The 11,830-nt window shown below is 33.8% G+C and overlaps 1 protein-coding gene and 1 pseudogene across 1 annotated transcript; one reads left to right on the top strand and one right to left on the bottom strand.

The window, feature by feature from the left end:
- Positions 1 to 3,941: 3,941 nt before the first annotated feature.
- On the top strand, positions 3,942 to 4,989 carry LOC105179199 (annotated as a pseudogene).
- Positions 4,990 to 8,138: 3,149 nt separating this feature from the next.
- LOC105179197 (cytosolic sulfotransferase 5-like) lies at positions 8,139 to 10,616 on the bottom strand. The gene is made up of 2 exons (XM_011102794.2): positions 9,796 to 10,616; positions 8,139 to 9,090 (listed from the first exon to the last, which is right to left on the bottom strand). Exons 1-2 carry the CDS (start codon positions 10,468 to 10,470, stop codon positions 8,821 to 8,823), a joined length of 945 nt encoding a protein of 314 aa, XP_011101096.1. The 5' UTR covers positions 10,471 to 10,616; the 3' UTR covers positions 8,139 to 8,820.
- Positions 10,617 to 11,830: the final 1,214 nt, after the last annotated feature.

Genomic DNA, 11,830 nt, shown 5'->3' with positions numbered 1-11,830 from the left:
TTAATCTAATTTGAATTTTTATAAAGAAATATAATTTCATATTTTTAGAGGGATTTATACGAAATAATCTTATAGTACATAGGTCTATATTAATTGTATTGACTTTTGGTCTAAGGTACGACCAATCATATGCAGCAACGTCAAATGTAAGACCGACTGCACCCACATGCAATGCTAACAAGTTCCATTTTTCAACAATTTGAATGTTGAAACCCTCCCCATTCTTTTCTTTTCTTTTTTTCTTTTTTAATAAAAAGAATTAAAATTGATTCAATTCCATCTTGTTCTCTATAATTTGTTGGTAACTGCCATGTGCATAACTCCCATGTATTTAATTTATTTTATAATAGTGCCCACGAAATATTATTTTAATAGTCAGACTGGTGTTTTGTATTTAAAAAATTATGGATTGGAGTTTAATAAATGAGATTGTATGTACATTTTTGTATAATTTCTTATTTAATTTGCTTTCTTAACATTTTAATATTTAAATACTTAGTGAATGATGTAAAGAATTTTATTTATATAAATAAATATTTTTATAATAAAAAATTTAAATTATAATTCAAAATTCAAAGAGAATAGGAGAGAGAGAGAGAGAGTTTTATTTATTAATTTGGGGTTTGAGAATTCAAACATGAAACTGCTCTATTTTGTAATACGTACACAGCCGTAAAGGTACATTGCATCTTTGGTTCAAGATTCTCTTCTTATCTTTTGTATTAGTCTATTCTCGCCAAATTCATCTTGGACTTGGAAAATAAACTGGAAATTTTTGTTTTTAAAATCTACCTACTTTGTGTGTGTGTGTGTGTGTGTGGGTTTTTTTTTTTTTTAAATCAATGTCTCATGACCCAGCTACTACTTTATTTTTTATTATATTTATTTAATTTGGAATTTATTGTACAAAAAGTTGATGGGTACGTACAATATAATCTACGAACGTCAAATTTTGTATTAAAATTGAAATATTTGGCATTGAAATAAACCCATATACCATTGCATCATATCAACAATGGTGGAAAATAAAAACATTGTTTGGTGGTCCATGGCTTTATGCATGTGTGAATCTTCTTGAGATAAAAGATGGAATTTCCGACAAAATATCTGCATGTTTTGTGCTGCAGTAAGTGTTCCAATATGGTGTTTGGATGCTTTACATTTTAAGCTGCACAATTGCTTACAATTATAATTTTTGGCGCAAAACATATGCTCCAGCCAATAATGTCATCTTAGTAGATCTCGATCGTCAAATAAATAGCTCTAGTTGTAGATTTTTTACCTGACGATGAGATTTGTGAATCATTAAATTAATACATAATAATTATATTATTTGTGATTCAGTAACTGATGTTGCGACAAATTTAGGACAGCTCAAGTATTTTCCTTTTTGCACATGTCCCGATCATGACTTATGATCAGTGTACATTCTCTTCACAAGGTTGCTCCATCACAACATTAATGCATGTGGAATTATGAAAGGGATGGTATGGAAATTCCTTCTTATCCGTTTAGGTAGAGAAGTAAACCTCGTATTAGAAAAATAGGTAAGTTACAATGAGTTGTTCATAAATTTATCTTAATTATAAATATTTTTTTTATTATTTAAAAAATTACAAATACCCTTCTGAATATACAAATATCCTAACAAACATCCCCCTACAATAAGTTATCACAAAAGAATATTTGTAATTTTTCAACTTGAGGGAGTATTTGTAATTAAATAAATCTCAGAGGAGTTTTTTGTAATTTACCCTAAAGTATATGCAGAGCTATTTATGACTTTTTTTTTAAAGAATTTAAAAAATTCAACTTTAATGACCATATGTGTCTTATTTTTTATTAAATGAAAAAGACAATTATATAATTACGTAAGTAATATCAATAAATTGAAAATGTATAATTTGGTTAAATTGAGAAATAAATTACGATAAACTCACATTAGTGAGACACAAACTCTTATTTTCAAACTTATTTATTGAATTTCAATTTTAACCACTAAATTAAAACGTTATTAGTATTCAGGTGTCTTTGTCTTAAGTATGCAACTGTCTGAAGCAAATTAGTTAAGGATTATTAAAAAATAAATAAAAGAAAAGACAAAAGCAAAATAATTAAATAATACCACTTGACAGGGTAAGTTGGATTTGATTAGTTAGTTCAATATTTGAAAGCGCATTACTAATCTACTTTTTCTCATGTCGACGGTATAAGCATGCGACCAAAAACGCTTTTTTTTTAAACGAAAAGTTGTCAAATTGGGTTGGACGTGAGGATCCACATCAATAATTTCAACAAGTGGGAGTATGCACAATAATTGCATGTGATAATTCTTAATTAAATATATAATTAAATTATCACTAATCATTTTATTATTAAGATACGATATTAATGATTAATGATTTGCTAAAATAATAAGTTTCACAAATTTAACATTATTACACCATTGTTGTATTTGAAAGAATCATTATAATTATTGTAATAAAAAAAACATTTTTTTGTCACTTAATATATATAAATGATGATAATTTTTAATTAATTAGCACTTCACATATTGTCCAGAGCATATTTTCTTTTATAAGTGGTAGATCACCTGGGTCACTTCATAAAATTATGGGGATTTTAAATAAAACAAAAATTTCCTTACCACAATAGAATTAAGTTGAATGTTTTATTAGTTTCCACACTATAATTATAATTGCAATTTTTCCAAATATCTGAATTATCAGTGAAAGCCATATCTGATGTGGATAAAATTCATTAAATTCTTGATATATCCTTAAAGTTAGAAGAATTGTTTAAATAAGATATGATCGGGATCGGTATGACTTAACTTGCCCAAACAGGTATTTGGAAGCATGATCCTAGGATGATGGGCATGTGATGTTGGATAGACGAGAGTTTACGATTGAAATTTTCTTATAAATACCTTATTTAGAAAACAATCAAGTAATGCATTTATGAAGTTCTTTATTTAATTTCTTACCACGACCCCCATGCTAATTTGAATGAGAGTTGTTACGGGAACCATCCCTTATAACTCTATGCCCCTTTGTCGGGGATTGTGAACTTATTAGATTTGGAGGTATTTTTGTTTATGTATTTTTAAAAACAGTAATCGAATTCATGTATTAAAAAATTATAAATGGTCGCCATGCATTTTTATTTGGGTCAGATATGACTCTGCCCGACCCAATGGGAACTTGGAAGCATGATCGTCCAATGACGGACATGTGGTGCCAGATAAACGACTCCGTGTACGGTTCAAACTTCCTTATAAATACGTCATTCAAAAGTCAACTAGATAAGCCTTTAGTACGTTTGTGATTTTTGGTATCTTATCACGAATGTAGTATTGACTTGTGCAATAAAATTTACAAGGACCATTACTTATAACCGTAATCCGTTATCTATTGCCAACTTGATTAAATTTGAATATATATTTTTGTATTTTGAGATGAAAATGGTAATCGAATTCAAAAATATAAAAAAGTCCTAAACTCAATTTTTTATCACTTTCCCTTTCTCCAAAAAAAAATCCGAATTCCAGCACGTGACTTTTCTATCTCGATTTCCCAAAATGTGAAAATGATTTTGAAATTACTTGCACCATCATCATAAAAATAAAAATATGCCATAAAATCAATAACAAATATAAATAATATTTAGGTGAGGTGGACTCAATCTGACACCAAACCCGACATCTTATCCTCCAATTCTCCCCCACTTGTTCTTCTCATTAACCACGTGATTCTATTCCACTGTCAATATTTTTGGAACTTTCAAAGAAACACCCCAACATAAACATAATCATATTGCAAATTGAATTTTATAATATAATAAAATCCACTAAGTTAAATCTTTTTAATACCCCCAATTCCCCACGGGTGCATGCACCTTCCTACATCTTTCTCTCTCTTCACCCTATATATACACCCACCCCATCTCTCCTCCCAAAATTCAGAAAAAAAACTCATCTTGATTTTCAATTCTTTCTAATAGTATCTCAATTAATTTCCTTGAGAATTTTAAGAAAATCCCAGATTCTTGATTCCCCATTTGCTGAATTTATCGGAGCTTCATGTACCAGCCGATTTTCAGTGAGATGACGGCGGCGGAGTTGCAGTTTCCGGCGCCGTTGTATTGCCGGAGCTCGAGTTTCAGCAGCCTCATGCCTTGTTTGACGGAAACATGGGGTGACTTGCCGTTGAGAGTTGACGACGCTGAGGATATGGTTATTTACGGGCTTCTTCGGGACGCCGTTAATGATGGATGGAAACCCTTCAACGATGTTAAAGACGAGCCCAGGTTTGAGGTTGTGCCAGAGATGAGCTTCGCTACAGTGAGGACGGAGTACGTCAATGCTCCGCCGGCCGTGACGGCGCCGGCGATGGCGCCCCGGCCGAAGGGGAGGCATTATAGAGGCGTGAGGCAACGGCCGTGGGGGAAGTTCGCGGCTGAGATAAGGGACCCGGCGAAAAACGGCGCAAGGGTGTGGCTTGGGACGTACGAGACGGCTGAGGAAGCGGCTTTGGCTTATGACAAAGCGGCTTACAGAATGCGGGGCTCGAAAGCTTTGTTGAACTTCCCACACAGAATCGGCTAGAGTGAGTCGCCGAAGCGGAGGAAGAAAGGTGCAGCGGGTGAGCAAGCCGAGACGGAGGTGGAGAGCCGATCCAGTGTGCAGCAAGTGGAGTGCGAAATGACGGCATTGCCAGCTGGCGGACAAGTAGTGGTGGCCTGAAAGTGAGCTGGATTCATGATAGGGCTTGTTTGGTTGTGTAAAGTAAAATGAGATTTTGGCCCTATGCTTGTAGTGGGCTAATTAGAAAAGGAAAAGAGAATGTGTAAAATGTGTGGTGTGCAAAAAAAATACAAATGAAAACAGTGGTGAATTGCAATTGGAAGAGTGGTTTGGACCCATTGAGATTTTTGTAAAATAGTATACTTCAAATCAGAATCCAATCAATTTTGAATCGATTTATTAAATATTTATCTAATTATATAATTATTATTTATATTTTTTTAGTTTAAATCCCTGAGTTTCATTTATTCGATCCTGGTAATGATAATCTATTTGGACTTAAATTATTTACTAATACATATACATATATACATATATACTAGCATAGAATTCGTGTTATGCATGATTATATATATTAAATGTGAGCCCCTAATGTAACTACTATGGTTGGCAAAACGTGAGTTGGTTAGAAAGCCCGTACTTATTTTTTTCACAAATAATCATTTTTTTTTTCTTTTGATCAATTATTTTATTTTTTATTTGATTAAAAAAAGATAATAAAATTTAAATTATGTGAACGCATTGAATGTACTTTAGTTGCTAGTATAGAAGAAATTATCCATGTAGCACCTAATCATACTTAGATCCTTTTTAAAGTTTAAAAGTTGCAATTTTTCTAAAAATGTTTAGAATTACACTCACGCCTCCTTAAAAAATTCTCCATTTGTAGTTGATCCTTTTTCTGTAAGAATTTGGATAGAAAATGCCGACATCATAAAAAAGAAAATTATATATTTCAATTCTATCATTTATTCAACATTCTTCTGTAATATCTTTATACTTATAAAGATGTAAATGTAATACATATGAAGTCAAAAGGGTGTAGCGATAATAAAATATTATTTTCAAATTATAACTGTTTGGTAAAGACTAGTCATGTTTTGGTGTTTATTCTCTCTCTTATATATAGGGTGAGGTTTGACATCATTGTTGCATCTATTTATTGAATCTGTCTTGTCTAAGTACTTCATCTAGTGGCTTAAGAAATAAATACAACAATTTCTGTTCACCTCACCCCATACATAGAAAAGGAAAAAAAGTATAAAAAGATAACTAGGTTTTTTCATTCAAAACAGCTACTTTTATCCAATAGTCACAATTTGATAATAATATTTTATTACAATTATATCCTTTAAATTTTTTATATATTATATTATTGAAAGAATGTTGAATGAGGGATAAAATTAAAAATTTATATAATTTTTTTCCTCATATCGGCATTTTCCATCTAAATTTTAATTGAAAGTATCAGTTTTGTAAATAAAAAATTATTGGAGGGGTGTATGCGTAATTTTAAATATATTTCAAAAAAAAAAAACAGAGTAATTTAGTACACTTCTCCTTTCCGTTCCGTAGAAATTAATCGAAAGAAAAATGCAGTTGATGCAGAAAAAAGTTCCCCATTACGTAAAAGACGAAAACGACCTCCATTAATAGACAAAATGTTCTTGGCATAGAAATTGTACAAGTACCATCATTTTCTGTTCATTGACTTTGATAATTTCATGGACAGAAGTCCATCAAAGGGATAATACGACTGATGTTGTTACATGATGTCTTGGTAAAGTTTATGAGAAATATTAAAACTAAATAAATAAATGTAATACGTCTCTAAATTTAAAAAGTCGGCAAGAATTTGATCCAAATACAAAAATGTTCAATTATGCGTAATTCAGAAATCGTGTAACCTAACAGGCAAAATAAAAAATCATAAAAACCACAACAAGAAGGTTCTAATTATAAGTCAGCAACATCGTAAAAGAAAAAATATGAAACTCGTAGGAGCATTCACGGTTTCAAAAGTTGTACTTAGGACATATAGGACTGATATTTAAATATAAATAGCAGAAATTGTAGGATTAATCACATAAATCAATGATCTCAAGACAAACGAGTGGTCATTATGAGTCCCACGTTCAAATCATAAAAGACTAGCTACTTATCCATCTTAAACAATACATAGAGGCCCACAACGGCTCACTTTCCTTGTTCTGTGTTTGGGCTCAATAGTATATCCAGGTTTCTTTTCTTTTCTTTTCCCTAACATTATTATCTTTCACAAAATTTAAATTTTATTTCCTATAACATTTATTATATTGTATGGGTTTGAAATTATATTATGCTATAGTGTGTAATATAGCTATATAAATGAATAGTTATAAAAGCTTTCAAGTGTGTGATCAATGTCCCAAGAAAAAGGATGTTGGGTCGGGGCCCTCTAGAAAGGTTGGCTTAGCAGGTAGGTTCAGAGTTAATTTGGGAGCCACATTCTCATATACAGACTCGGAGAGACAATAAGCAGGTGATTGCCGGGAGGATCTAAGATGATAACTATACATTGGGAATCTGGAGGAGATTTAATAAGGGATTAGTGCTTAGAAGATTCTATCCAAAATGGTTAGGACGCAACCAACTTCCCCAAAGGGGCTATACTCCCTCAACAGGCAGCGGGACAAACCCTATAAAAGGGGCATTCTGGAATAACACAAGTTTGCACCATCTATACCCACAACATACTGTTACTTGAAATCATTTTGCTACTACTTCCTCATTTTATACTATATTTTTTTTATTATTTTATTGATTTAAATGTTGGAATGCTGACATATTCTTTTTAGATTTTTGTTTCAATGCTTGTGGAAAAATTGAGCTCAGTCACCTCAAATTGAACTTATTCTAACAGGACGATTTTTCACTCGTATCAATAATATTAATATATACGACATAATGTTAATATTACTTTATAATAAAAGATGGAAAATATTAGATAGGCACCCTCGGATTCTCGTCTTCGGACAATAGCCCCCACCAAATGCCACCAAAAACTGAGGTGTCCGAAATCAAACCACCTCATCTCTGCATGCAACCCTTGCATGTTCACCACTTCAACACGTACCCCCTCTTCTTCTCCCTCTATTTAACCCCCATTCCCCCTCTCCTCCCACTCCACTACAACCCTCCTCAACCCACACTTTCTCCAATCCTTCTCTGCTAATCAAATAAAATGGCTGAGCAGTACGCCGGCGCCAGGCGGCCTGACATTGGCCGGAACCGTTATTGCGCTCACCATCGCCACTCCCCTGCTCGTGATCTTCAGCCCGGTGCTGGTGCCGGCCGCCATAACCGTCTTCTTGGTGATCTCGGGCTTTGTGGCATCCGGCGGATTCGGCCTGGCAGCGATAAGTATGTTGTCGTGGATCTACCGCTATGTGACGGGGAAAAAACCGCCGGGGGCGGAGCAACTGGACACGGCGAGGGACAAGCTGGCGAGCAAGGCTCGGGAGATGAAGGAGATGGCTGAGCAGTATACTACGGGGTCGCAGACGTCGTGATGGAGATGACCGTCTGTGTATGTATAATTGTGTTGTATGTATCTGCATTGCAAATTCATTCGTGGGGGGATTATTCGTTGTGTTGGTGTTGTGTGTGTGTATGTGTGTTGGGGTTTTTAAAATTTGTTGGTCGAGGGTGATTTGGGGGGTTTTAGTGTATGCGGTGAGTGGGAATGTTGGTGTCATTACGAGGTTGTAATCATCTTCTTGTAATCTTTATTCCTTTGGGGAAAATAAATGAGTTTTGAATTAACAGTCTTTCCAGACAAAACATTTTGTATGCGGATTCCACCACCATATATATGGTATCGTGAATGCAATGAGGTTTGTTTTCCTATTTGTGTTGGGATATGCTTTATGTTTATGTTGGGAACTTGAGCCTCTTCTTGAAGGGTGGTGTTGACTGCTCCATCAACTGCCCATGTGAAGGGTGTAAAAAAGCATTTGGTAGAAAGGAAAAGGAGGAGGGTGAGCATACATTTACATTTGTCACTACTGCTTATAAAAATTTGAACGATAAGGAGTCTAATACACAAATCATGTAATTATCTTCAACTTGACTAAACCCGCAATGCCCCTAAAATTAAATTTTGCATAAGCCCTCACATATGACTTGTCACAATTGCCAAATTAAGCTCTTTTGATCAACATAAAAAAAGATACAACCTTATTAGCCCACATACATTAACTAAAGAAAGAGGCCAAACCAAACGGCTCAAGCTTGAGACGGCTTGTTTGGTTGATCCTGTCTTCCATTTCAGGACTCAAATAGTTCTTCCAATCCCCAACCTCACCTTTCCTGAAAAAACTACTGTTTGGCACATTGGACAAAACGGATCCATTCCTATTCACCTCCAAATTCTTCAGCCTCTCCAAACAGCACCTCTCAACAACCTCCTCAACCTCTGCTTCACTCCCAAATGGCCTCCCCAAGAATTCACCCATCTTTGAGATCTACAAAAATAAGACAACATTAGTGATTATAAAAAAAAAATCAAGTTATTATATGTCATGATCACTGTTAAATGATAAAACAAAAAAAATTATCACTAGATTGTAATTATTAAAGGAATATGTGCATAAGTTGTCACTCTAAATAATAATAATAATCTTCATAATTATAGTAGTAATAATTATTGTGCACCAAGACAAGAATAATTGGGACTTGTCCCAATTATAATTAGGTTTAATTATATTTTTAGTCCTGTAATTATACTATTTGGGATTTTGGTTCTATAACTTGTCAGGTTTGTAAAATGATTTTTCACTTTTTATAATTTTGCAATTTTAGGATAAAATTAGCTGAATTTTTCAAAGTTAGCAGCAAAGTAACATCATAATTCCGCCCAAATTTGAATATTCCGGCTAATTAATTTTTCCATGAAATGGCGAAAATTAAAAGAATATATACGACTAAATTGCTATCTTAATAAATTACAGGATCAAAATGTTAAAAAAAAAAAACTATAATTATGGGACCAAAAAAGCAAAACTATACACTCATTATTAGCAATGACAACTTATGTCACTAAGAAATATTTTTAAAAAATTATATTTTGAAACTACTTTTAGAAATCCAAATTATTTTCGCTTGAAATATATTTTGAAACTACTTTTAGAATTCTCAATTAATATGTTTTTTTGTGAGTAATATTATACCTGGGCCTTTGGGTCGGTTTTCAGGTCCTCATATTTGAGAAACAGTATTTTCTCAGGCCTTTTCTGGCTCTCCTGCCAGTACTCCACCACATGTTCGAAGAAAGGCCCGTATTGATAGACTCCAGTGCAAAAGCAATCCACGGCCTTTTCTAGTGGAAACGGTTCTTGATTCGGCCTGATAATTGAGTTGAAGAAATGCCACATTGAGATTAGGGTATCCTTAGGGTTCCTGGCAATGTACACGATTTTGCAGGCTGAATTCTTGATGGAATCTGGTAGAACTGCGTGTGGCAGATGCGTGTGGAGCAGACGAGGAGCCGATGCGTCGTAGAGGTCAGCTTTCTGGGGCTTGGTTGAATAAATTGTGCTTTCAATGGTGGGGACGTGGAAATGAGGGTTCTCCATGGTTAAGATGTCGTGTTCTTGGTTTTGCTGCATGATGCAGAGGGAGAGGGCTTTGAGCCATGTGGTGCCGGTTTTGGGTGTTGATGCGAGGAGAAGGTCGTCGTCTCTGGCCTGGAAGGTTGACCTGAAGGTGATGGCGGGCTTCACCAGGCCGGGCTCGAACCAGAAGCCTTCCCACTGGCAGATGTCCATGGCTTCCCAGAAACGCGCTTTTGGCAGCTCGTCCACATTGTTGGAGCTTGGGGTTAGGGAAGGGAGTGAGTTTGACATGGTGAACAATTATTTGAGAGAGATGAAGGAGAGAGTTTGTTACCTGAGCAGATTTGAGGGTTTAAGGGTAGCTAGCTAGGCCATAAATATTTCTTACCAAAACTAGAATCAGACGAATCAAATCAATACACTTGTTGAGATTAATTAAATTTGCATGCATTAATGGTGTTTTCAAAATTTGAGGGCATTGGGATTCTAAGAAGAGCATGTTGAGAAATTAAATATTACTAGTTTTAATAGCGTTTAATTATCAGGCATTGACTAAAGTGTAATTATGAAGGGTAAAAATATACAACCTAAGATTGGTAATAAATAAAAAAGATATACAGAGGCGTGGGTGGGGTGCGTGAGTTTTAATTAGTTTACAACCACTATATTATATAGTTGAGTTTCTGTAAACTAATTAAAATAGTATGAATTCATACTCCCAATGCCTCCCAGTTACAACTATGACTAGGACAATATTAAATAAATAATTATCACTACATATTATAATGTTTCAAATCAGAAACTATTGACTAATAAATAATTCAACAGCATCAGAGTTGAGTTCAAGAAAATCACATTCCAAGCTTTTAAATCAGGATCATATCATAAAAAGCATAAAATATTTAAATACCATATAACAACTCATGTTTATAATAATTATATATATAGCTGACTTACGACTCGCGCATCTATGGATCTATAAAGATTTGTAAAACCCATTAATTATTTAAGTACATCATACTCAATTCCATCGAATTTAATGGCATTTATTTTCCTGAATAAAATTTAAAAAAAAAAAATGTTATTGAGAGTAACAAATACAATCGCCATGTAACCAAGCATGAGGCCAGAAAATCCAATGGCATTCACCAGTTGAACCCTTGAATCTCTCGGCACACCACTTTCTGCAGTCAGGTGTATCCCAACTAGTCCATATTACGTCACATGCGTAGTTTAATACGTATATCTCTTTTTTTCCTGCATGTAATTAAATATTAATAATTACAAAAGTAGGTAGGAGTAGTGGAAAAAAAGAGAGGAGTTATGTATGTACATATGTATATATATACTATACCTGCTGAAAAGGGGATGAGAAGCAGGAAAATAAGAGCCATAAATTTGCAGTAATTCATTTTTAGTTTAGTGAGTATGAGAATTGATGAATATAAATCCAATATATAGATTTTATATTCCCAAAACTGAAGGTCAATTAAGTGCAGTTATAAATGCATCAATATTTAAGTTATGAATTAATGTATTGTTTGGTCTCAGTTACTTTTGCAACTTGCTTTTATTTTTGCTTATTCATATTAGATCAAGATATAGTCTATACTATTATAAACAAAATGGGTTTTACACTCACAATATATGA

The sequence above is a fragment of the Sesamum indicum genome, unplaced genomic scaffold (assembly GCF_000512975.1).
Source record: "Sesamum indicum cultivar Zhongzhi No. 13 unplaced genomic scaffold, S_indicum_v1.0 scaffold00128, whole genome shotgun sequence".
NCBI classification, from domain to species: Eukaryota; Viridiplantae; Streptophyta; class Magnoliopsida; order Lamiales; family Pedaliaceae; genus Sesamum; species Sesamum indicum.
The sequence above is the reverse complement of the archived record's forward strand: the minus strand, read 5'-3'. Positions and strand labels throughout refer to the sequence as shown.

What these genes read in the sequence shown, in the direction of transcription:
- LOC105179197 (XM_011102794.2), bottom strand. Translation starts at nt 10,470, where the DNA reads ATGTCAAACTCACTCCCTTCCCTAACCCCAAGCTCCAACAATGTGGAC. An exon ending in AAACCGACCCAAAGGCCCAG is followed by an intron (nt 9,091 to 9,795) that starts GTATAATATTAC and finishes TTATTTTTGTAG; the next exon opens with ATCTCAAAGATGGGTGAATT.